The following is a 27,542-nucleotide window of genomic DNA, read 5'->3' as shown; positions in this document are numbered from 1 at the left end:
AAGTACATGAACTCTTGCTAATCAGCTCTGCATATTTCCTTGTCACTAGTACATTTTCAAACCAAAATATTGTGGTACAAATAACAATTTACTGCTTACATATATTTTGATTCAGTATTTGGTTAAACAATAAACTATCGGCATACAATTTAGAGCCCATTTATTATCTTCACAGCAAATGGCAGGCTTGGTAGATTTTAGCTTGGTTTAAATGTTGAACATAATGCTTTTAGATAAATACTTTACTTTTGCTATTACTATGTCACAAAAGCTGGACATATTGGTAAAACATATAACAAAAAAACCAAGCAAAGTTAAATCACATTTGAGTTTGAGCAATTTTTTTCAGACATGAGACAACTAAAAAACAACAGACTGTAGAAGTAAATAAAAATTTTCATTTTATTGATTCATAAACAATTTTGAATATTGACATCAATGGACATATTCATAATAAATCATGAAAGTCATGAGAAAATTACATACCACAGTTTAATTTAACTGTACAGTTTTAGATATGCATGAAAAGAAAACATTGAAGAGTGGGCAATTATATTTACTATTTAACTGCATTACACAGTGAATGATTGTGTGTAAAACCAAGATACAAAACATAGGTACAGTATATTTAAAAAAAAAATCCCAGATACAAAATTAGCACAATAAATACCATTAAAAAAAAATTAATATTCAAGCAGCACATAATGAATTGAAACTTTTGATGCACTAACAGAACTAAAATTTGCATCATTAGATTAACATTTTTTTAGCTAAAAAATGTCTTCTCATATTTTAACATAACTCTTTTAATAACTTTGTACAACAACCCATCCAAGTTCAGTTCAACATTTTTAAATCACATTTTACTGTCAACTTAAATAAGTCTAACATTTCTTTGCTTGTTATAATATTTGTTATGTGTATCACATTTCTCAACAAATACCAAAAGGAAACAACAATACAAAAATGTCTATTTACAGATTATAGCAGGAGTATAAACTTTTGTTAACCTATTTGGCATAACACTTTTATAGCCAGATGTTTCCCATATTGAAACATGTACCAAAATTTAGAATGAGTCACATTTTAGATGATTCCAACACACATGGACAATGTTATTGGAGCAGGATCAATATATTCTTTGTTAGTTTTCACTACCATCGTGCTTTCTGAAGCATCAAACTTGACACCATGTGCCAGTAAAGTGTGCTTGGCAGTATAGCATTTGCGTTTAGTGCTTAACGAGCAAAACTGGCATCTATAATGCACAACCTCAGGCTCATGTTTCTCAGTCCAGTGCCGCATGAAAAAAGCTTTAGCTTTAAAACAAGAACTGTTGGCAGGACACTGAGGCACCGGACATCCCATCAAAGGCTTCCACAGGCGGCTATTGTATGCAGAACGCATTAATGAATCTGAAGATTAAATGAAAATTCTTTTTCACTGAACAGAAAAAGTACATGTGCATTCCATACTAATTACTAGGAGTTATTTGTGGATTATGACAGTAGTAGGTTATTTATTGAACTATGGTTTTTCTGTGATGGCTTTTTTTGTCAGAGCAAACTTTTAACAAAAGGACATTAGAATTTTTTTAAGGTACAGAAGACTAATCAGAAAAAAAAATGGAAAATTTTAAGAAACGATTAAAATCAAAATAAAAACTTGAAAAGCGAACAACCAATTCAACTAAAACACCACTTTATATTTCTGAAAAATATTAAAATAAATTTTATCAGTAGATGATGCGCCTAAGTAGAGTAAAGTGAAATACTGAAATCCACTTGTCTTTGCACAATCAAACTACATGAAGCCTAGGATGCTGCTCAGAGTTAGAGGAGAGGGGTCCACAAATCTGTCATTGTGTATATATTCAACATCTGCTAATTGTGAAGCTACATCGCCACCATGTTTCTGCTTAACATGTCGTATTACAGATGACTGCCTAGAGTAGAACTGGTGACAAGTGAGGCACTTGTAACACGGCACCACTGTCTCATGCTTCTCCTGCCAGTGGCGCCGATACTTGTGAGAAATGTAGGTGTTGCAGCCCCTAACTGGGCACAGTTGTGATGGCCTCCAGAGGGCATTAATTGGTATGCGGCCGAAGTAACCTGCAGACAAGAAGAATACAAATTGATTCATCGACACCCGTGGAGGCAGAAACTGAGGAGTTGCATTCAAATAAACAGTAAAGCACACAGCCAAAAAACTAACGCTGATTCAGTGGAGATCATCTTGTGAAGAGATTCTGACAGTCCAAATACAGTACATTGGAAATATCTCAATGATACAGGTAGAAAGCGCATTGGAAAAAACCCTTCACACACAGGCATAAGAAAATCTAAAAAATATTAACTTTCCTTAAAGCCACAGCTAATTATAAAAAAATTATATACAAAAGCAATGAATAAAAACATTTTCACAATTATTCCAGTAACATTTGTGTTCAGATTAATTAAGTTGGAGATAAGCCAACAGTATAAAATACGATACACATCTTTGTGAACTGACATTATAAATGGAAGTAACCAATATAAAAAAAATGATAAACCAAAATAACTGACAATGCAAGGTAAATTAGACATACTAGTTTTATATCTTAAAGTTAGACATTAATTTTTTTGTATTTATTTCACTCAAAGAAAAATAAAATGAAAATTAATCAATCTCATAAGTGCAAATAGATTGAAGTAAATCAGTTGTTGATGCAAAAGCTGATTCAAGGTTAAATTGTCCTGGGTCACAGAATTCTTTGTTCACTTCTAACTGACAATCCATTTTATCCATATCTAAAAAAAATGGCTCATCATGCTTGGTAGCATGTCTTTTCAAATGATCTTTTCTCTTGAAAACTGTACCACAAACTGGGCATGGGTATTTAGCCACAAAAGGCTGGTGACGGGCATTCCAATGGCGAGAAAAATTAAAGAAGGTTCCGGTAATTACTGAGTTGCATCCTACCACTGGGCAGATTTTCTTCGGATGTGTTGTTTTGGAGCCTAAAACAGGGAATTCTGGAGAGATCAAAAAGTACTTTTCATATATTTTTATTGAGAAAGCTCATTAACAAAGAAGAGTAATAAATTAAAGAACATCAGTTTCATTTTGAAAACTGAAGAAAGAAGAATACAACTTCAATTACAAGATGCCAAAAATAAGCAGTGAGGCAGGATACTTTTTTATTTCGATAAAAAAAAAACTATTTTGAAAACAAAAACAACCAGTGTCATAGTTTATGTAAAAAGAGGTTAACCAATATATTTTAGTGATGGAGTAAAACCCAAAGTCATTTCTAAAGTAACCTCTCCAGGGTCTAAGTATTCTTTATTTTCTAATTGCTGACAATGTATATCTTCTATTTTGAAATTGTGGGTGTCATGTTTCTGAACCATATGCCTCCTCAAGTCACTTTTTCTTTTGAACTTTGTGTTACACAGCGAACAGAAAAATTTGGTAACAAAGCGCTCATGTTTGGTATGCCAGTGACGGCAAAATCTGGAATAGTGTCCCGTGACAACGCTGTTGCAACCAGGTACTGGGCATCTACTTTCCAGGTGAATGCATTGAGAACCAATACAACCTGTTGATACCATAAAAGCAGTGGTGTACATGCATATAGTAAACAAATGCTGAGGAGTGACACAACAACTGTTTCAGTTTTATAGAGTTTTAAAGAGACAAAAGTTTGTAATGGAAGTCTGTTGTGAATAAGCCAAAGGGCATACAAAACAAAGATCTTTCATGACTTAGAAAGAAAAGATGCCCTGTAGTTGGTGGTTATTGGTTTACAACTGTTTCCTTGACCAGGCTCTTCACTTTTCTTACATAAATGTTTTTTTATCAAAAAAGTATACACTCATCTCTGTAAGCCGGTTATATATGTTGACAAACATTTAGTCAAAACGTTTTGCTCGCCATTTTCCAGTGGCTTTATAGAAAAAGACAGTGGTATTGGCCTACCCTACCCTTTTCAAACATGTATCTTTATGCTTTCAATGAAAATTCTCACCCCTACCCTCACATTTTGACAGATTCAACAACAGTTGTTCCAAACTATGACAGGAAATACTCATCTAATTTCAATTCAGTCGCATTCTCCTTAACATCCTAGTAAAAGCACAGCAATTAAAATATGTTATCATTAAAACCTTTTATTAAATGCAATGTAATAATCTAAAATATACATACAATGGACATATAAAAGGGAATAAAAGTAACATCTTTACTTTTCCTTTACCCAGTACAAACAAATCACTATCAATCCATACAATCAATTACAACACTAAAAAACCTTAGCAAACAGGTTGATTAAGGGTAGACACATAAGCTTTGGACTAAAGTTTTGGTTTTCCAAAAACATCATCAAGAGTCAGAGGGTAAGGGTCTTGAAACTCTCTGTTCGGCTGAAATTCAATATTACCAACTGACTGTGAAATATCATTCCCATGCTTTTGCCTGAAGTGTTGAAAAAGGTTGGACCTTCTTTTTGAGAAAACATCACACAAAGAGCAATGATATTTGGGCACTATTTCTTCATGCTTTTCAGCCCAGTGAATTCTGAGGTGTATGGCTTGTCGAATTACTTTGGCGCTACATCCTGGTACAGGGCATCCCAGCCCGGGCCGCCATAATCCGTATGGTGAATTAAGAGGTTTCTTAAGCAAGTTCCTGAGAGCACCTGGAAACACAAGAAGATAGCTCGTGTTCAATGATTAATCTCAATTGTGGTCACTCATATCCATATATCTTATTAAATAAAAACAAAATGTGATCCATTCCAAATGTTGTCTTTCAAACAAGAGACTTGTTCAACCACCAAGAAAATAAGGACTTGTGAGCAAATGAGAACATAACCCTCTTGGGTTAGTAAACTAAGGCAACATGAACAACCCCAGAATTGAAGAATACCGGAATCAGTAGCGGTAAAACAACATTCACAGAATATCTTAATACGTAATCAATAACAGTAAACAGTGGCATAGGGATATTTTAAAAAAATATATATTAAGAACAGGTGCAATAAAGACAAATTTGTCCATTAGATAATAAAATGTATACAATGAACACTTGATTTGAGTCAGACAATAATTTTAACTGTGGAATAGTGGAAAGAGGCCCTTATAAATATTTTGAATTGGCTAAAACATAATCCAATGTAAGAGGAGATGGATCCTTAAACTGTTTGTTTGGTCTAAATTCAACTTTTCCAACTGCCTTGCTTGAATCTCCCGCATGTGTCATCATAAAGTGACGGTTAAGAGCAGATTTTCTCTTATAACCAAATTCACACATAGAGCAAAAATAATGAGGAACAATCTCTGTGTGTTTTTCTTCCCAGTGAAGTTTCATGTTTTTAATGTCCCGCACAGATTTTGCTTTGCATCCTGGGACAGGACATGATGGGAAAACCAATGGTTTCCAAAGAACAATGGGTTGTTGACCATCAAAATTAGAGTCTTTAATATCCTCACCTGCAAAGAATATAGCTCTTGTCAGCTCTAAGCATGTATGTCTAGAAATTATGTCAACTTAAAGAGTAACAAGAACAAAAAAGAATATTGAAATGCTAACCAAACTTAGCAGATGGCAAGCAGTCTATTATGAGGAAAGAAAAGAGCTAGGAAACAAGCTTTTGCTGAGGTTACTTTAGTAAGTAAATGTTGAGATTCATAAAAATCTTTCAAACAATTTTTATACCAGTTTTAAAACATATAAACATAGTTTGATAAAAGCAATTCACAAAAATAAAACAATCACCATCTAAACATTAGTGGGATTCTGAATTCTGTTTAGGCCACTTGTTTTAAAAAAAAATTGTCTTATTACTTGTGAGTTAAGTTCTTCTCTCAGCAATTTACATACATGTGATCCATGCTCTAATATGAATGAACAGGTACATTATTTTTTTAATGTTACCAATTCAAATTCTGGTTGGTTTGAATTTTAATAAAAATATTTTTTAAAAGTTATAAGTTCATAAAATGCCCCATGTCACAAGAAAAACTGCTTATATAACCTACATGTAATTTGGAACAATACAGAAAAAAATATTTTCAAAATAAATAAAGAAAACTGGTTCCATTTGTCCAAATAACTTCAAAAGGAAGATTTATATAAAAGTTGACTTTCTAGCTTCCAGCACTGCCTGTAGAGTTAATGGAAAAGGATCTTGAAATTCATGGTTGTGTTGATAGTCCACCTTTCCAACGCATGTTGCAACATCTGCTTTGGTGTGGCGATATCTAAAATGCATTAAAAGATTGGATTTCCTCTTTGTGACATGAGAGCACAAAGAACAATGAAACTTTGGCACTATTTCCTCATGTTTGTCATTCCAATGTTCTCGTAATCTTGTAGAGGAAGGTATTTTTTTGGCCCCACAGCCAGGGACAGGGCATCCAAATCCAGGTGTCCAACACAATGTATCTTGATACTGTATGTTCTTTTTACTTAAGTTTTCAGGAGACAGGAAACTTTGCTCTTTGTGAAAACCTGTTGATGGAGACGGCAAAATTTTGTCCAATATCTTCTACAAAAAGTGTCCAGAATATTTGGTATTTAAAAATAGACTTAATCACAAAATGTTGGTATAGAGATGCACAAGAACAGATGAACAATGGGTTGTTTAATTTTTTAAACCAGATTCCAACTCAGAAGATTAGGTTTAGATGAGTGTTCTACAAAAACAACTCTGCCCTTTTCTAAAGTGCTATGCCAAAAGATGCCACAAGAAAGTATAAAATAACAACCAAACATAATGAAAAAACTATCTTTTAATAATCTGAGTTATTTATAGAATAGCGGAAAAGCTATCAAACTTGCATTTGTATATTAAAACCTTTAGTATATGTTCACATATGTGAACATGTATTAAAGGGCAGTCAATTTCAGGACAATGTTTCCAGGTTTAAAACAATGTCTACTAAATAATTTAAAAGAATAAACAAAACATTAAATCTGTAATACTGAAAGCTTCGGAACAAGTTTTATTTGTCAAAGCATAAATTTATGTATTTCACTTGAGAACAAAAAAATACCTATGCAAGCAAAATGTATACAATTCCAAATCAGCAGTTATACAATAGAATACACATCAACTGCAGACTATGGAGAATACATTGCAAGTATTATGTACAGCATGGTTAAATAAAATGGTTTTACTATCAACTATCTGTACAATGGTAGGAAGTTTTAAATAAAAAGTTGGAGAAAAACTTAACACAGACTTCAAGCCATTATACATGAGACTTCACGGTTCTTGTTTTGGTATCACCCATTAGCAACTCTAAAGTGAGGGGAGTTGGATCTAGAAACTCAAAGTTTTGCTGGTGCTCAATTTTTCCAACACACAATCTTATATCTTCTTGCTTATGAAATCTCCTAAAATGTATCAACAGGTTTGACCTCCTTTTGGTTATAAAGTGTGTGCATTGGGAACAATGAAATTTTGGTACTGTTTCCTCATGTTTTTCACTCCAATGCACTTTAAGCATAGAAACATCTCGGAGCTTCTGTGCTCCACAACCTGGCACTGGACAACCAAGGCCTGGTCTCCACAATACTCCAGATACATGCTCGCTGTCACTCATATACCATGGACCTGGAGACATAAATTATTGCAGCTTTACAACACAGTTTTTTTCTCTCGCTTTAGGGAAATCATTAAATATACAAGGAGTAATCTTACAGCTAACCCTGCTCAACAACTGTCACAAGAAAATGCTTTACCTAAAAATGGTTCAAAGTCCAGAAATTTGAAATTAATTCTACAATGAATTCTTCAAGATAAATTGAAAAAAATGAATCCGAGCACAATAGAGCTTATAAAAGAAAAGAATATTAGACAATGGAAACTTTATACAGAAAAATGACAACAGATTCATTAATCCAAGGACATTAATCCAAGCACAATGTCCAATGTCAGAGGCGCAGGATCGTGATATTCTAAATTGTTCTGATATTCTGTTTTATCACAGGCTTCACTGGTGTCAGCCCCGTGTTTTAATCTAAAATGGTGGTACAAGTAATCTTTTCTTTTTACTGTGAGAAAGCACTTGGAGCAAGTGTATTTAGCCACAATTTTTTCATGCTTGGCTGCCCAGTGTCGAGAGAGTTGTGTGTAGTCTCTTAATTTTTTTGCATTGCAACTTGATACAGGGCATCCATACCCTGGCTTCCATAAAGCAGCATCTGGGTTGTAGTGTTTTCCCCCATGACTCCTGAGCTTGAATGCACCTAGAAATGAAAGCACAGTTAACCTTTTACATCTCTTGTAAGGAGCAATACACAAGGTTGCAATTTTAAAATAAGGGATACCATTATAGCATCCAGTTAGACATGTTTTTATCCAATCCTCACTAGGTTTAAAGAAATATCAGTAGGAGTCATTCACAGGTTAGAAACATTTACAATAAAATCACAAGTTGCAAGAGCACACAAATGACATGTATAGTCTACATGTGAAGTTAATAATACCCCATATCCTCAGCACCCAAAACAACAGCCAATGTCAATGGATAGGGATCTAAAAACTGGCGATTAGGTTTTTTTTCTAGTTTAAAATCTATTTCACTGATGTGAACCTGATGCTTGATTCTAACATGGTATTGCAGATCTGATTTCCTTTTGTGGAACCGATCACATAATGAACACACATAGGTAGTAACGATTTCTTCATGCTTTTCTGCCCAATGTATTTTTAAGTGAGCAGGTGAAGCAAATTTTTTGGCAGTACATCCACTAACTGGACACCCGTCACCTAATTTCCACCTTGACCTTGAAGAGTCGTATTTAATGTATCCAGGCTTTCTGCTTGGACCTGAAGATGAGAACATACAACTAGTAGTTCAAATACCCAGCTCATGAAGCAAGTTTTTTTAAAAACTCAATTTTGACTTTTCCAATGCCTTGAAGGTGTCATTAGCCACAGTTTGAGAAGGATTTGCTTTGCCATGTCTCTACACCAAACAGCTTACATTTAACACAATTCACCATTTTTACATATACAGACTTGTAAAAACAGCAGTAACAATTTAAAAGTAAAATCTATTATGTAACACTGAAAAAATATTTTACAATCAGAATTCTCATACAGCTATTCATATCCTAAAACAGAATTTAAAGATAATGGCCGAGGATCAATAAATTCAGGATTAGCCTGGTACTCAATCTTTCCTAAACATGCTGTCATATTTGATCCATGCTTCATTCTGATATGAGCCAAAAGGTTTGATTTTCTTTTAAAAGAAACTGGACACAATGCACAATGATAGTAAGCAGTTATTTCTTCATGTTTTTCCAGCCAATGGTAGCGCAAGTCAGATTTGTTTCTGCAAAACTTGGCCACACACCCAGGCACTGGACATCCACTTCCAGGTTCCCAAAATCCTTGAGATCTATTTTGTTTGAGCACAAAAACGTGACCTGCAGAATGGAAATAATTAAGCCTGTAGTGAAGATCTAATCAGGAATAAAGAAAAAACCATGGCAACGGATGACTTAGGTAGAGTGGAAATTATTCTGCACAAACAAAGCCTTTTTTTTTTTAACAGATTGTTACAATGTCAGTTCAGATACAACTACAATCAACAAGGTTTAAAATTACAGGTGTCACAAAGATTTTTAAAAAAGTATTTTTTGAAGAAATGTTAAAAATTACAGCTTGCAATACAACAGAAAAGGTATACAAAAAGCTGTTAAAATATAAAAAATTATGTTTTGAATAACAAAAAAATAAAGTTCTCAATGCTCCAGTAAATTTGTACAATACTAAAAACAAAAACCAACAAAATATTCACTGTTGAAAAAGCCATATCCCCTGTGTACAATGAAAATACTCTACGATACATTATTAAAATAAAAATTTTGAGTCAAATCTAACATTTGTTGCTACCTGGAAAACTTTTCTGGTCAACACTTTCATTTAAAACAATTCCAAAATTACTCAATGATAAACAAAAAGACAGATTTTGGAGAGAAACAAGTCTTTTTCATAATTATGTTCAAATAGGATTAAGAACTTGGTCAAGTGTTAGCGGTGAAGGATCTAAAAATTCTTTGTTTTTGTAGTATTCTCCTTGAAGTTCAGAAAAATCAACAACTGCTCCATGAACAATCCGTGAGTGACGTGACACACCACTTTTCCTTTTGTGACTGCTTTCACATTTGGGACACTGGTACTTAAATATTACTTTTTCATGTTTTTCTTTCCAATGGCGAAAAAAGTGCAACCTGCTGCCTATTTGTTTCCTCATGCAACCTTCAACAGGACAAGGATCTTTTGGTCCCCAAGAAACTTTACAAAAGCTTTCTCTTTTCCCTGCCAACAGAGAAAAATTAAACTTGATGATCCTTGGCAACTTTTCTTCAATCAGTTAGAAAAGTGCAAATATGCAAATAGCTCATGGGTTAGCAGGAATTCGTTTCGATAAAAATAAAAAGAATCTTAACAGAAATAGAAATGTTTAATCCATTTTCAACTACAAATTATGACAGGAAAATTTGAATGAACAGTTATCACAAACACACTTGAAAATAAAAGCTAAAAAACAAATTTTATAACTTTTACAAATAGAAAGGATATCTTAACAACACCAAAGTAACCTGCCTAAAATTATCTGTATCTATATCCTAGAACCATATCGAGAGTAAAAGGTGATGGATCTACATATCCCTTGTTAGCTTGTAACACTTCCTCCAATTGGGATGGCTGAAGTACAAGTCTATGCACAATACGGGCATGCCGAATTAATTCTCCTTTGCGTTTGTTTTGTTTGGGACAAAGTGGACAAGTATATTTTGCCACAATCGCTTCATGTTTCTCATTCCAATGTCGTACAAAGTCAAATTTACATGCAAATCCATTTCCCTGACATCTAGCTATTGGGCACTTGCTACCGGTCACCCATCGATAATTGTAAGCCGCTAATCCTGTTGATGAAATGAAAATTCAGAGATGTATATTTCTATTTCTAATTAAGTTAGCAGCTAATCCTGTTGATGAAATGAAAATGCAGATACATATATTTGATTTCAACAGCTGACTTGAGTATCCTTTCATTCCTTGTAAGATCAATTTTTAAAATACAGTAAGTATAATATAATGCCGGAACCACAGCTAAGATACTGAACCTCAAAGCAATAGCCAGTTTTCAAAATACATTGAACAAAATATTCAAGTAAAAAAAAAGTTAAAGGATTTCTGAAGACATTGGAACAGAAGCAAAGTTTTCCTCAGCAGTAACAACATAATTAAAAATATATTAAAAGAACAGATTTCAGAACTGTAATAATACACAGTTTTAATTAAAACATTTTTGTCAGCCAGTTTAAAGATTTATTTAAATGTTTCCCTCCAGTTTTAAAATGGGGTAAAAAAAAAATTGCATTTCATTTTCAGAAAAGCATTTTTATTGCCATTTCAAGAGTCAAAGGTGAAGGATCATGAAATTCTTTATTTGCTTGTTCAATCTCCACCTCCAACTTTGCTGCTTCCTTCTCTTTTTGTCCATGTGCAATAACTGCATGTTTGATAAATTCACGTCTTCTTTTGTAGGACTTTCCACATATTGTACACATATATTTCACAATTGCAGGCTGGTGTTTTTCTTTCCAATGCTCTGAAAAGGCTGAGTGAGATTTAGCTTTAGCTAAACATTCTGAAACTGGGCATTTGCCAATGGCAAATTGAGAATATTTCTTATTAGTGATTCTCCTATTATTATGACGTTTGGCTTTGGATGGCATTATCTTGTCCTTACATCCAGGTTTTACTTTAAACATTTGCACAGGATATATTTTCTTTATACCTGTTGAATAATAAAATTATGTGCTGAATTGCTTTCTAATTTTGTAGTACTGTTGAATGCTAAAATTACTTTAGATATGTAATTACAAAAACAGAAAAACAACAAAATGGAATACCAGAATATAGACAACATAAGACAAGTTAATAATAATTGTGAATTTTATTTAACATGATTGTTTCAATTTGCAATATTTAATATCTTCATACACTGCTGTTTCAGGATATAAAGACATTCCAACCATAAAACAAAACCCAAGTCTTTGGCATTATAAACTGTTTGCAACAAGGGAATAGAATGTTATCAGAAGCTCTTGTAGCATAAACAACTGCTGAATAAAGTTTACGTACTTTGAGATTTTGTAAAAATAAACTTAAATAATTTACAAAAAGCATGGTGTTATTCAAATATTCTACTAGAAAATAGAATGTACTAAACAATCAAGCCTGTTTAAAATTCTTTATGGGACCAGTACCAAAAACCATTTCAATGGTATATGGTGCAGGATCAATGTACTGCTTGTTCTGATGGCATTCTTCAATAAAATAAACATTATCAGAAAATCTTCCATGCTTATTTATAACATGATTATCAAAATGTTCCTTCCTTTTGTACACATGAGCGCACAAAGAACATTTATACTTGATCACAAATTTTTCATGTCGCTCCCGCCAGTGCCGAAGCAAAGGTTTTCTTTTCTTTAACTGAAATCTTTCACAACCATTAACAGGACATCCTTTTCCTTGTACCCCGAATCCAGTGCTAGATTTGAAACCTTGCCCTGGAGATAATAAATACAACGATGAGCTGTAGCTCTGGTATGACTAACTACTGTCTGTTAAATACTCCAATAAAGTGCTTATTTACACTTTCTTTCACATCTGAAGCAAATTACATTTTATTTAAAGATAAAATAGAAGAAACTAGATAAAAAGTCAATATGCTAATAATCTATTATTTTTGTTACCATCTGAGGTGAACAAAATGACAAGTTATATCTCTTACATTTTTGATTTGGGTTCAATGAGTAAAATTATAAAATAATTGTACATTTTCATTTGGATAATCTTTTAAAAATCAATTGATGAAAATAAACATTTTTGATAGTTAAAAAGGCTTGTTTTTCAAATTGTTCTACTGTTATTTGGAGAACATAATATTGAATTAAAATTGAATTGAATTAATTCACTGTTTGTTCTGTACTTCTTTTCCATGTAGCAAAAATAAGCATGTTGTTGAGTTTGTTGAGCAATCACACCATTATTTCCAGCAATGGGGAAAATATACCACAGGAAGGTGCCTGTTAATCTGACAAAATTTCATGACATTCGAACCTTGATTCTCACAAGTAGGGAACAGTTGCATTACAAGTAATGTTTTATGACAGAGGCAGGCAACATAAAAGTCAGAAAATACAAACAGCTGATCCTGTTGGTTGTAAAATAATTTTTTGAAAGACTGAATTACAGGTCATTTTTATCTCTTGTTCCATTTAAAGCCATCTTATAGGTAAAAGGGTGAGGTGGAACATATTCGCGGTTCAGCTGATAATCCACATTTCCTATACATGACTCAACATCTTGACTGTGAGTTGTTTTAATATGCCTATTGACATTGCCCTTCCTTTTGGTCACAAAACTGCACAGAGCACAGTGATATATTTGAACATATTCTTCATGTTTTTCTGACCAGTGACGTTTCAGTTCACATTCAGTGAAGCCTATTCTCTGACAGTTGTTACTGCATGCTGGGACAGGGCAGAAAAAACGCCTGTAGCTCCGACTTAGTAAAAGCCCTGCCTTTCTTCGTGAAGAGATGACAAATCCTGCAGACAGAAATTTGCTGCATTTGAAAACGAAAAAAAAAAAAATTGAGAGTAACACTGTTCAGTGAACAACAAGAATAAAAAATATTAACTACACAATAAAGTCAAAATTCTCTACTAACTGTAGTATATTAATTACATCTGAAATGTAATGAATATATTTTATCACACCATCAAATCAACAAATTCTTTTTTAAAAAAAAAACTGAACCAGTCTAAAGAGATGCACTGTTTCTTTGAAGGTCAATTCAAACTTCACAACAAAACAAGCAGTATTGCTCATTACAAATAAAATAAATAATTCTCCTTTGAAAAAACACATTTTTTTGAAACCATATCCAGTCTGGTCATTGTCTCTTATTCATTCCCAAGCAAATTTGAATTTTTTTTCTTGGTTAGCAAAACGAAAATAACTGATCATCCCAATTCAAGCTTGGCACCAATAGGCCTCATCTTGCATGTTACAATATGTCGTACGTTATTGCGCTTGTAATTGAAAGTTTTGTAGCAGTATGGACATTCATATGAAGCAATGCCCAGATGAACACTGTTGATATGATCGCTGTAATCTCTTCTACATGTAAACACTTTGTGACAAGTCTCGCAATCAATTAGCCGCCTTCTTGGAGTTCTTGTATTGAATAGAGCTGGGAAAGAACAAATAACAGATCCTTATAGAAAGACGAATCACAGCTAGTGCACCCCAAATATTAAAAATATAAAAAGCTTTATTTATGAAACCGAATGTAAGGTTAAAATAATGGTATACATATTAATTAGTAAATACTGTTCAACCATTAAAAACAAGTACAAGAAAATTCAAAGGAAAGCTGTTTGAGAAGTAGCACAAAGTACAATTTTTTTGTAGTTTAGTTTTTCAGTTAAGATGTGCTACTACACAAAGCTATTCCCAATGTGTGTGCATAATTTTAAAGTGTTTTAAAAACAAAACAAAAGGTCTCAATTGACCTATGAGTTCACAGGTTGACGATTTATGTTCAAATATTGCCATTTAAAATTACATTTATTTCAGAATTTCCAAGTTTTGTTGTAAACTGATTAATAAAATGAATCTCATGATTGCCATTTGTTTGTAGCTTTTCATAATTTGATTTTGAACATACATTAGGTTAAATAGAAATTTTTCTCCTTTTGGCATTGTTAGATTTTCTTTTTGCCAAATTTATTCATGTAATTTAACACAAAGATACTTGTTGCACATTTAAGAACACCAATAACAACCATCAAACATGCAAAGAAAACAACAATGCAAGTTTAACATGTTATATATACACAGCTTTATTGGCCTTTCATAATTAATGATGATCATCATAAATATTTGGTGAGAAGTAGGATAACAAGCATTTAAGATCATTTGGATAAACATAATAATGATGCAAATTTTGCCTAAAGATGACACATTGTGGAGTCAATATAAAAAAAGGCAGATATAAAAATACATTTTTTAAATAACTAATAAAAGTGATAATTACTACCAAAAACAAAATAGTTTCCAATGTTTTACAAGGAAAAATTAAATAGGATTAATTTTTAATAAATATTTGACATTTTTTTCAGGATGAGAAAAGAAAATCATTAAGTGTTTAAGATAAATACACATTTTGTTTAATTGTAACAAAAATTTATTGCAATTTAAGTAAAATAAATAGAATGTTGAAATAAGGACACCTTTTCAACACACATCAATTTTAAAATACAAATAAACATGAATTTTGAACTCAGAATGACACATTTTATAACTTGCACAACAAACTATGTCTCTTAAAGTTTCTTTTATACCCAAAGCCCTTTCCACATTTTGAACAACAAAATAATGCAACTCCTAAATGGGCACTAAATTTATGCTCCCTTAGATGATATGAATCTTGTAAGTGCTTTCCACATATTTCACACCGGTACTTTGCTTTATAAAATAAATCTGTGGAAGATGCATGCATAATCCTGTAAATGTAGTTTGTCAATATGCACTATGAGCTTATAAAACAAGTTGCACACAAAGATTTTCACTAGGGATTGATATAAATCAGCAATATTACATAGCAATAAACACTAGAAAGGACACCCCTACAGAAAAGTCATTGATAATACCAGAACCAAAGAAAGAATAGATTAGTTGTTTTTTTAAAAAAAAAACAAGATAACTAAAGAAAAAATCATTAGGACCAAAGGAACAATCAGCTTAGTAAGATATTATCAGAGTATATTTCTCCTACTGCACAAGATACTATGTCTAGTCATATTGTGTTTATAAGCAAACCGCTTGCCACATTTTAGACACGGATGTGGGAAAATCTTAAAGTGCACACTATTTTTGTGCTCCCCTAGACGGTATGAATCCTTGAAAGCTCTTCCGCAGATATCACATCCATAACTTGGAATTAAGTGGATACCTGAGGAAGAGGGATAAAAAATCTTTATTTTGATACAGCTGCTTGTCCCATGTAGGTTTTATGCGCTTATTTTTGAATTAAAGAATTCAAATATTTGAGCTTAACAGATCTTGCACATGTAAGTGTATGTCGATTCATATTCTGTCTGTAGGCAAAACCTTTGCCACAATTGGGACACCTATGCGGACAGCGTTTAAAGTGGACACTATTTTCATGTTCTTTTAGACAGTAACCATCCCTGAATGTTTTTGCACACATTCTACAGCTGTGTGGCAAATAGTACTTTCCACCTGAGGAGAGAGCATAAAATAATCCAGTTACAGAATCGCCTGCTTTCATAAATATTTATATCAAAGGTTGGCCAATTAATGTTTATGACCACATAATCCAAAAGAAGTTACAGACAGACAATAAGAAGGAATTACCTAACCAAAAACGAATGAACAAATACACTGGTACAAGTATGGAAAAGTGCTTGTGAACATCAAATCATTCAAATACATTAGCCTTTTAACCAAAGATAACTTAATATCAGAAAAACAACTACCAAAAGCAATGAACAACAACAAGATGCCCAGATCTATTTTTTCTTAGAATGTACCAGTTGACAGAAAGCCATATGTCGTTTTAGGTTACTTTTGTATGCTACTTTATGACCACAATATTCACATGCATACGGCATGACCTTAAAATGAACACCATTTGTATGTTCTTTCAGGTGTGTGGCATTTAGGAAGAGTTTCCCACAAATTGTGCATGCATGGCGCCTGAAAGTAGAGCTCTGCAACATACCTGGAGAGCAGAAAAGAAGACTACTATTGGGAAAAGCGAAAACAAGATTAACGACCAAGGAATGGTTTATAAACATTCTTCATCATAAAAAGAGAAAAACATAGTCTAAAAGTGACACTTCTCAAATTCAAGAGCCGATTAGAGAATTCTGAAAAATCCGGATGTGATAGAAAAACTAATAGCATTCAGTTCCTTATCCAATTTATGTATTTGTAAATCTGCACATTGTGAAGTGGCGTTTCATATTTCGTTTATAGGCAAATGCTTTGAGGCATAGTGGACATAAATGCTGATTCAACTTTTTGTGTACAGCATCTCTGTGCTCTTGTAGGTGAAATTTGCTTGAAAAATGTTTGTCACAACTACAGCAATACAACCCAGAAATTTTAGAAATATCTGTGAAAAATGACAAAAACAAAAATGAAAATACGCTTGTACCAAACTGAAATTCTCTAGAACACAGAGTATCTATTTTAAAAGTCTTCAAATCCTTAGAATGCTCAAGCCATGTCACACAGATGAACAATAACAATCATTTTATAAAATAAGCTATGCAGTTCACAAACTTACAAAAGCAAAATTTAGAGGTTAAGGAAGGCCAGCTAAGGAAGAAAAATGTATAACCAATTTCTTTGAGCATTAACATCTCCATTCAAATATTTTAATTCAACTGATTGAAAATATTAAAAGAATGATACATTCTTCAATGGTTTTAAAGTGCCAGAAAACCCCATTCTATAAATGCAAAGATCCACCATGAAAAACGATATCAGGAGCTGCTTGTTGAACAGAGGCAGAACTATGTAACAAAATGTGGCGCTTTAAACTTCTCTTGTATGCAAATGTTTTATCACATTTTGGGCAATTATATTGATACAATCCATAATGAACTGCATGTATGTGTTCTTGTAGATGAAAGTTGTTTTGAAACCTTTTACCACAGTAGTCACAACTTCTGTAGTTTGCCATATCTGTGAAAGAGGAAACAACTTTATTTGCATCTTTTAAGAAGGAATTTGCCACCAACTAGAAAAGACAACATATCTGCCAGAGGAAAGAAGAAAATGTATGGTAAAGATGCAAACTAAATTTGGCCCATTCAGAATATATTTCCTTATTAGCAGACATATTGAGGCTGTTAGAATGATCAAGGTAGTGGCTCCAGTAATCGTGAGAAATCAGGCTGTCTGCATACTGTTTTTACATGACGAACCCAGCTCCCTTTGTAGGGAAAACATCTTCCACAGTTCTTGCACTGATAAGGGGACATCTTGAAGTGCACACTGTTCATGTGTTCATTGACGTGTAATTGCTTTTGGTATGACTTTCCACAAATGGTGCAAGTAGGTCGATTCAGTCTCAAGCTATGATCTGAGGAGAAAAATTTACCACCCTGATTCTCATAGACTTATATCTGGTCGCTGTTTATCATACAAAGGCTCAAAGAATTTTAACTGAGATAAAGAAACACAGAAGAAAAGAATTCCTCAATTTTAACTACCAGCAATCAGTTAAAACTTTGAGTAGAGAAATCACAACTACACATTTCCTCAACATGTTGGTTTAGTGCACCTTGATGACAAATAATATTAAAAAATCTAAGTTTTATTTTATACACAACACAAAATCTGCAGGTCAAGGTATTAAAAAATTTCTGCACACAACAAAAATGTTTATCTCACAATGACACTAAAAAAAAAAATAACAGAATTTTCTTTGCCTATTTCTCATAATCAAAGTGGACTGTGACTTTATGCCTGACCATGTTACTTTTGTAGCCAAATTTTTTCCCACAGTAATTACAAACATATGGCAATTTTTTAAAGTGAACGCTGTTCATATGATCCTTATAATGGCGACCACTTTGTAGTTGTTTTGCACACAGGTTGCACCATGGATGGGATCCTTGTTGACCATCTGGGAATTTAGAAATGTTTACATTTTAAATGTAATTCCCTCTAAATCAATACTTATGTAAAAAAAATAGGAATGGAAGCACTTTGATAACTGCTCAACCAGAAGGTGCTGGCTTGAAAAAAATAATAGAACGTCATAAGTCTTAAAGCAGGTAGAAACTGAATCAGTTTTGAGTCAGGAAAGAGACAAATAGCTTAGTCAATGCTAAAAAATCAACACAATTTTATTGGGATATAGAGTTATTTGAAAATTCTTTGCTTGCACCACATGTTGATGAACAATGGCGTTTTAAATTTCTTTTATAAGCAAACTTTTTCCCACATGCGCCACATGAAAATGCCAAAATTTTAAGATGAGAACTGTTTTTATGATCACGCAATTCCCACGCTGAACGCATACGTTTGTGACAAATATCGCACTGGTACTTGAATCGGCAAGCATCTGAAGAGTGAAGATAAAGAAATATAACTAAACTATAGTTTGATTTCTCTTTGATTTCTCTGATAAACCTTTGCACATAAAGTATCAAACTCCAATTTAGCTCTACTGTAACATTTTGCTGTGATGGCTAAATAATTGCAAAATCAATTAGCAGGCATTTTGTTCTTAAGTTTGTAATAGTCAAAATTATAGACAACTACATCCAGCAGTGTTATGGTGCTACTGTTAAGCAGTAGTATATTTCTTTAATATGGAGGAAAATGAATTTTACACATCAGCCTGTGCCTTTGAAGGCTTCTTTTGTATCCAAATTTTCTGCCACAATTTTCACATGAAAATGATATGTTCCCAAAATGCACTACTGATTTGTGTTCAAGAAGATGATTTCTGTGATGGCAAAGTTTCCCGCAGAACTCACATCGATACTTCAGATTTGCTGGACCTGAAAGTAAACATAGTGCTTTTTCAACTCTCACTCAAGCTGGACATGTACATCTTTGCTTTATAAACAGATCAACAGTGATATCCTTGCAGCTTTGGCATACACTTCTATGCTGTTTAACAACTCATCCAAGACAAAAACTGCCAAAATAAGTTCAACTTTAAAATGTACAATGAGACACCACCAGATAAATTGGAAAGAAAAAATCACCCAGCAGAATTTTAGAAATTCTGGCACATATAGACCAAGAGAACTTGGGAGATCGAAACCTAACATGAACAACTAAAACAAAAATTGTGCTTTTCAAAGAGTTTTTACATAATCTGATCAAGTGAGAAAAATTAAGTGGTTAAATCTGATCTTTCAAAAAGATAAATAGGTCTTTTGGTGCAAAGCCTAATATGACGAAGACAGTTCTTTTTATAAGCAAAGCGCTTTCCACAAAATTGGCAAGAGAACTGAAGCAAGCCATAATGCACAGCATTTGTATGTTCTTCTAGTTGTTTTCGATGATGACACAGTAGTCCACATGCTTTACATTGAAAACGGGAGTACCCTGTACCTGTAAAATGAATAGATATGTTCACTAATACTATACTTGATCTAACAAAGGTGTTCAATGTGGAGAAATTGAAACTACCCAGAAGGCAACAGTAATAAGATAAATTAACAAACAAAAAAATCTAACCGCTGACACTATGGTCATCATATCTCAAATTCAATCCCATTGTTTTATTGGAATGTCATTTAATATAGTCAATAAGATAACATCTGACATAAAATTTGGAGATGAATATGCATTTCAATCTAGCTGTTTTTGATACTGGCATAAAAGCTTGTGTCTCACAACATTTCTTTTATATGGAAATTTCTTCCCACAGAATTCACAAGAATACAGAAGTAAATTAAAATGAACACTGTTTTTATGTTCTTCCAAATGTGTTCTGTCTCTGCACCGCTTTAAGCAGATGTCACACTGATGTCTACACAGAGTCAGTATTGAATGAGAGTCAAGTATTGCTGCACCTGCAGAGAAGACAAGTCATTGTGTCCACATCAAACAAATTCTTCTGACCTGTGGGGTACTCTTTAACTACTAATAAAATAAACTACTACCTCAATGTACAAGTTTCACCACAAACAATTTTTAAGAAATGATTACTACCAGGTACATACACTTATTTATTAATGTAAAAAAAAAGAGTGACTTCAGTTAGCAAGAACAAACCTAAAGTTTAATATATTTCACATCAGACCAGAACACAAAGTAATTTTTGCAACCCATAAAAAAGAATGTATGCTAAAATTATTAAAAAAATAATTATTTTCTTTTGATACTAGCAATGATGTTCTATGAAGTTTTCCAGGTTTTTGAAAGATGAAAATGCCATAAACAGTAAAACTGCCCTTGAATTAATGCAACAGGCTCAGGTCCAAAAAAGAAATGTATCTTTAGAATTTCACTTAGCAAGCACAGTTGTAAACAATGGTGATAAAAGTTTTTAAGACTGAAAAAATTGTTTGGTAGACAATTGACAAAGCAGGGTATGTCGAACGAAACTGCTTTTATATGCAAACTTTTTCCCACAGAGGCAGGCAAATGGAAGAAATCTATAGTGCACACTGTTTTTATGATCACGAAGATGAATTTTGTCACGGCACTCCTTCCCACACAGATCACACTGGTGTCTAGCCAGATAAAATCCTGCAGAGAAAAGAGTTGGGAGCTTTGTATTCAGAAGTCACTAATTCCAAGCTATTTTTAGTTGTACCTATTCGCAAATTATGTTAATAGTCCAAAAATACAATAGCAGCTCCAAAAAGTTGGCTAACAAATTACAGTAAAGAATTTCAAGATCACGAGATCAAAATCAAAATGTTACAAAATGTATTTCTTAAAAGTCACTACTAAATCAAAATGCAGCATGACTGCTTAGCCTTCCTGCTTTGGTATGAGACATCATGTGACTGTGTAAGCTTTGAGAATAAGCAAACCCCTTTCCACAGACTTCACAAATGTGGGGTTTTCTTTTAAAGTGTTTGGTATTCATATGTCCATCCAGATCTCGAGAGTTCTTGAAATGGCCACCACAAATCTTGCACACAAAATTCTTGACAGAGGTAGAACTAAAATGGGACCATGGTGAAACAAAAGCCGCTGTATGTTTTTCAAAAACGATGCCAACTGCAGAATAAAACAGGATGAGTTCTTGGTGAAATTGCCCTTCATTAATTTTTCTTTAAATAGGGGTTTTAGGGGAGAAAAAGACAAAAGTATAATGACAAGTTAAAGTGTAGAATCAAATACAACTTGCTCTTTATAGTTCTAGATTAACCCAATTGATGGTGAAAAGCGCTTATTAAGAGACAACACAACTACAGACCAATTGGATGTATGATAACTATTGTAAATCATATACAATAAGGGGAATTAACAAATGGAACTGATACTAAATAATTTGCACACGACAAAGTATTTTGTGTCTTCGTAAACTTTGTTGATATGCAAATGATTTTCCACAGCTGCTGCAAATATGAGGACGCAATCCATAATGTCTAGTGTTCATATGACCATCATAATCTTTTTTCCCACAAAAAGCCTTTCTACACAGTAAACAATAATTTGAATTCAATCCATGTTGAGTAAAGGTGAGTTTTCCACGAACATGCTTAGTGAAGGTAGAACACAAAGCTGTAAAAGAAAAAACAAATACAAAACTCGTAGCTCCTGCCTTGATTAAATGACTAGTCAGTTTCTCGGGAGAAAAGTAACCTGGATACATTTGTCTATGATGTCAGCCTCACAGATGAGCTATTTTTTTTTGTAAACTTAAGAAAAGTAGGAAGATAAATTGCCATAACAGATAAAATGAACAGACTAACAGTGATTCAGTAAATAATTATGGTAAAAATGAAATGTACACTGAAATAAATAATAACCAGCTGTGCACTGAAGCCTACGGAATTTTGTACGTTTATATTTTTAATTATATATACACATATTTAAAAAGTTGCAGCAATTGGTTTTTAAAAAACAGAACACCAACAACTGCAGGGAGTAGAAAAAGTGCCAAGTATGATTGACATGTTTTCAAAAACTTATTACAGTGAACGAACCACAGTACTGTATAAATATGAAGTATGGTTCATTGTAATATGACTGTAAGAAATTGCATACTATAGCAACTAAAATATTACTGGTGACACTTATTTCTGTGTCTAATATAATGTCCACGGTGGAATAGTTTGCGCCCACAAAGTTCACATTCATACTTGAACTTGGCCAAATTGTCATCCATATTATGAGCATCTGGCCTCTTAGATGAATGAGAGCGATTAGTTGTACGTTGTTGCCTTGTGGCTGGAGAAAGAAAGAATGATTGTGTGTTCCATCTTTCCAAAATTTGTCAAAAACATGACATTTCTTTCTCTCATAAAAAAAAAAAAAAAAAGATAAATAAGCTACATAATGAATATTATTACACTTTCATAAAAAAAATTTGGGTTAACAGCGACATACTTTCGGTAATACTGAAGAATGAAAACAGTCCGAAAAATAAAAATGCAGACCAATAATGATTATTAATGTTATGCACTTTTACTTATTATCGTGTATGTTTTTACAATGTCTTTTTAAATCATGTCTGTAAGTAAATGTACGTTCACAAAAAGGACACACATGTCTTTTTAGAGTAAAACTACCACCGCACACATTTTGATGTCTCCTAAGAGTAGATCTATGCATAAATGAGAGTGAACATTTTTCACACTGAAAAGGTTTTCGGTGCGTGTGAGAGCTAAGATGTTGAACTAAAAGAAGCTCAGAACTGAAGCCCATGTCACAATAAAAGCACCAACAGGAATTATTATTTCTGCTTGGCGTGTGGAGAGAGGAAGTGTGCCCTGCCAGCTCGCTTTTTTCTGATCTCTGTGAGGTGCCATATCTTGCTCCCTCTGAGGATGAGAAAAAGGCAAAGCCAATGATGGGTACCAGTTTCTCTCTCATCCTACAAGTCACAACCTAGAAAACTTGCACTAAATTGACATATATTTTAGACTCATCGGAAAACTAATTTGTTCAGATAAGCAGCCACTGGTCTGATATAGAATAGTCAAGATCACAAATGGTAATTCAAATGAACGAACCAATCTTAGGACATGCTGTTTTTTTGTTGCAATAATCTGTTGCGCATGTAAGGACAAGTACGTTTGTGCCGCGATAAGTTATTGGCGTATGCAAACGAGGCTCCACAACTAGGACAGGAGAACGATTTCTGATTCAAATGTGTGTTTATATGACCATCATAGTGAACTTTATATTTAAAAGTCCGATTGCAATATTGACAAATATACAGTCCTGAGGAAGTTTTCATTCCTGCACTTTGTGGTTTTTGATTAAAACCACCTATCCCTTGAATGTACACTCTCGCACTCACAGAGGCTGCAGACAAATAAAAAAAACAAATAAACCCTAAATTGTGGGTGTAAACCTCTGACACTCACTGATAAGCAACAGAGCATTTAAACAATGGCTCTTTTACTAAAAAATATCAAAATAATTATCTATTCATCTTGCTATAGATATCATAAAGGAGTGTACAGTAGTTTCAAAAATGAGTAAGTAACTCATATTCGTCTGATACAAATGTACATTTTACATATTTTCTACCACAACAATTATTTCTCTCTAATATAAAGCAATCCATGACAGTTATCTTAAAAATGTATATTTTTTAAAAGCCTAATTCACAGAAAAGCTATTAACAAAATCAATGTGATAGCATGATTGTTAATTTATCACCATAACCTTAAAATGTGCATTGCCATCAGTCTTCAAAAAAAAAAAATTTAATACAGAATCATGTGTCATTAAACAGTCTTGTATATCTAGTGGAGCATCTTATTGTGTTTAAAGATTAATATATGAAACCTCTACCATCTTTAAGGGTGTTTACTTGCAATGTTAAATTTATCACACAAGTTTAATTTTATTTAAGCATATTAATATTGTACTGCACTTAAACAAAATCTTACCAACAAATGAGCAAAAAATTTTTTAATGAGATACAAGGGAATAAAAAGTTGCAACATAATGTATTGCTCCATGAGCACAAATGTTGGTACAATAAGTGAACCTCACCAACAGAGCTGTAATGTACACAAAAAAAGTCCAACAGTAGCAGGTCTTTAATTAGAGCTTCTAAATGTTATCAAGAATTTTTATTCATAAGTTGTATGCAAACACCAGAACTGACCAATAGAATCTTTAATAGGCACTGCTTGATACACACATTTTAAATTAAATAAAACAAATATCAAACAAAGTATATTGATATGCTGAAAATATGGAATTATTGTAGTCTGATGTACATTAAATAGATGGCACACATCTGTTATTGCTCAAGGAATGTATAACAAACTATTAAAAAGGAGATTAAGAAAGAAACAAGAGAATAAGAGAAGAATAGAAAAAGAGGATTCCATAAAATGATTAAACCAACTGAAACAGTTGCTGTTGAAACCATTGAATAAAAGGATATTATTTTCCCTGATGACAGAATTGACAATCCATTCATTCTAATTTACAAACACAAAAAAAAAACAGAAAACTCAGAATAACAAGTTCTTGTTTAAATATATATTTATAAACTTTTTCTTCGCCGAAACAGTTAAGCTTATAGCCAAACAAGCCTTTCTTGTGACATGGCAGAGCGAACCCTCTTTAAATAAATTATTGTAATTAATGGGTAAACAACCCAAAATTTCGCCATCACAGAAAAATGTATCCTTTTAAAATAAATGCTTTACTATGAACACTTTTTAAGAAAGTAGTACACTAAGAAAATTTCAACAAGATATCACTTACCTTTCAATAAATAATAGTTGCTTATAAGTATTAAAATATCTTTGATTAATTAATTTAAAGAATATAGGGTCCCAGTTTTTGCCATTTATTTTAAAATTAAATTTGGACAAAATTCAAAACATTTGAGTTGAGCCATGTTTTTGTCTCTTATAAGCAACTGTTATAAAAAAATATATGGTCAAGAGTGAAAATAATGAACAAGCAAGTATTGTTTGTCCTTACAATTAAAAATAGTTTAGTGTTGATAGCAAACCAAATGCTAATTGATATACCTAAAAAGATTTTGAATGGTATTAATCTTGCCTTTTCATTACTTTATTCAATATTTTATTAAAAACTCAAAGTAATAAGAAGATAAGCATTAAGTAAATGCTGAGTTATGTCCAGAACTTTTGTTGATGAAATAAAATTTCATATTTAATATGATTAAAATTTTAAAAAATATTTCTGAGAAAGTTTTAAGTCCCTCCCCTCCCCCTTCCAGTTGAAAACTGTCAGACAACTTCAAATACAGCATTTTATACCAAAACTTTTAAATTGCATTATCTTTTATTTTTTTATTTTTATAAATTCATATAGATCTTGTATTTTGATTTAAATTAGTGCAAAACAGCCATGGACAATTTCAAAAACAATATTTGAAAAAATCAACAAATATTCTGAACACTTTTTTTTAAGTAGAAAAATGGAATTTAACATTTCTCTTTGCATCCAGTTTGTCCTGAGTATTCTGCGTAATTTAAGTTATAATAACAAATGATTTAAAGTATCTAAAAATAACTGAGAAATTTAAAATTCCAATTTTCTACAGAGTGTAGCTACCAGCAAGGAACAAGTGTTTTTTTAACACCTATAAAAAAATTCTTCATGTTTTATAGACATTTTATTTTTATATATTTAATATAACATTCATTAGCATATCTCACACCATGTTTATAATTAACTTATTTTTACCCAATAGTTTCTATGATTAAAATGCCACAATTTATGGCCCATGAAAGTAAGTATTTTGGCAAATATGAATCTGCAATATCCAACACAGCTTCATGAAAAAGTTATCAAGAGGTATTCTCTAGTGAAGGGCTCAGTGGAAAAAATAATTTTAGTTTTGAGAAACAAGCCCAAAGCTTTTAAAATGATGTAATATGTAATACTTTTCAACAGTTTTATGAAATTAAATCACTTAGGTACTTTCTCCAAATTTACAGGAATGGTTTAGGGCATGAAATAAAAATTATGCAGGTCTCTAACTCATTTTTGAAGAAAAAAAAAGAGCAACTTTTCCACCGAGCCCTTAAATTAGTAATAGCCACAGTAATTTGCAGGGACAATAAGTTCACACAGACCTAACAATCATTCTAAACCTGATGTGACACTTTAACAAGTTGAAGAGTATTCGGAGACACACCAATTAAAAAAAAAACTAGACCAATAAAGCCAAATGGAAACCACTGGATCACAAGAATGAAAGGAGCTTCAAAAGAAAATCAATATGGAAGACCCCACAATTAGAAAGTATACTGCAAGACAAGTTCATTGTGTTTTAAATGCTTAATTGACTAAAATAAGCCAGAATTAAACAAACATACACCAGAAATAAATCAAAATGGAATGTTTGTATAAGGATAAAGAAATCCACAGTACATACTTATTTTACAAGAAAGATTAAATAGGCCCAAAGTCCTTGAGTATATTATTTGCTGCAGAAATGAATTGGCTAGATACACAACAGTTGCCTACATAAAAATCATAAATTCATACACTATTCAAACAAAAAGAAACCTAGTTTAAAAGCTAAAATCAAGAGACAAAATTGAAAAGTATACTGGAGAGATACAGAAACACTACTAATGATCCGCAAATGTTTGATCAAGAAATCTGGGTTATACACCAGTATATGTAAGCAATATGAATTTTAAGAAAAACTCACTCAAGCACCTGAACTATCACAAAAAATTAAAATAAACATGTTCATTTCTGTCCTCATGATAAAAATACAGAAAAATCGTTTCCTTGCTGCTAGCCACTAAAAAAATAATAC

At 32.6% G+C, this 27,542-nt stretch overlaps 1 protein-coding gene across 38 annotated transcripts in view; it reads right to left on the bottom strand.

Annotated features, from left to right (window-relative positions):
- LOC131934882 (zinc finger protein 235) overlaps positions 1 to 27,542 on the bottom strand; it is a 39,244-nt gene that overhangs the window by 2,903 nt on the left and 8,799 nt on the right. Inside the window, exons 5-6 of one of the 38 annotated variants that reach the window (XM_059291036.1) lie at positions 8,479 to 8,821; positions 7,959 to 8,238 (exon numbers count right to left, since the gene is read on the bottom strand). The exons of 3 other annotated variants lie outside the window; for them this stretch is intronic. In XM_059291036.1, coding sequence (XP_059147019.1) covers positions 8,088 to 8,238; positions 8,479 to 8,821 — 494 coding nt within the window. In that variant the 3' untranslated portion in view covers positions 7,959 to 8,087. 34 more of the 38 variants (XM_059291060.1, XM_059291057.1, XM_059291052.1 and 31 more) reach the window with 34 other exon arrangements.

Source organism: Physella acuta, unplaced genomic scaffold, assembly GCF_028476545.2.
Source record: "Physella acuta isolate Inbredline_101_S28 unplaced genomic scaffold, ASM2847654v3 ptg000119l, whole genome shotgun sequence".
Taxonomy (NCBI): domain Eukaryota; kingdom Metazoa; phylum Mollusca; class Gastropoda; family Physidae; genus Physella; species Physella acuta.
The sequence above is the reverse complement of the archived record's forward strand: the minus strand, read 5'-3'. Positions and strand labels throughout refer to the sequence as shown.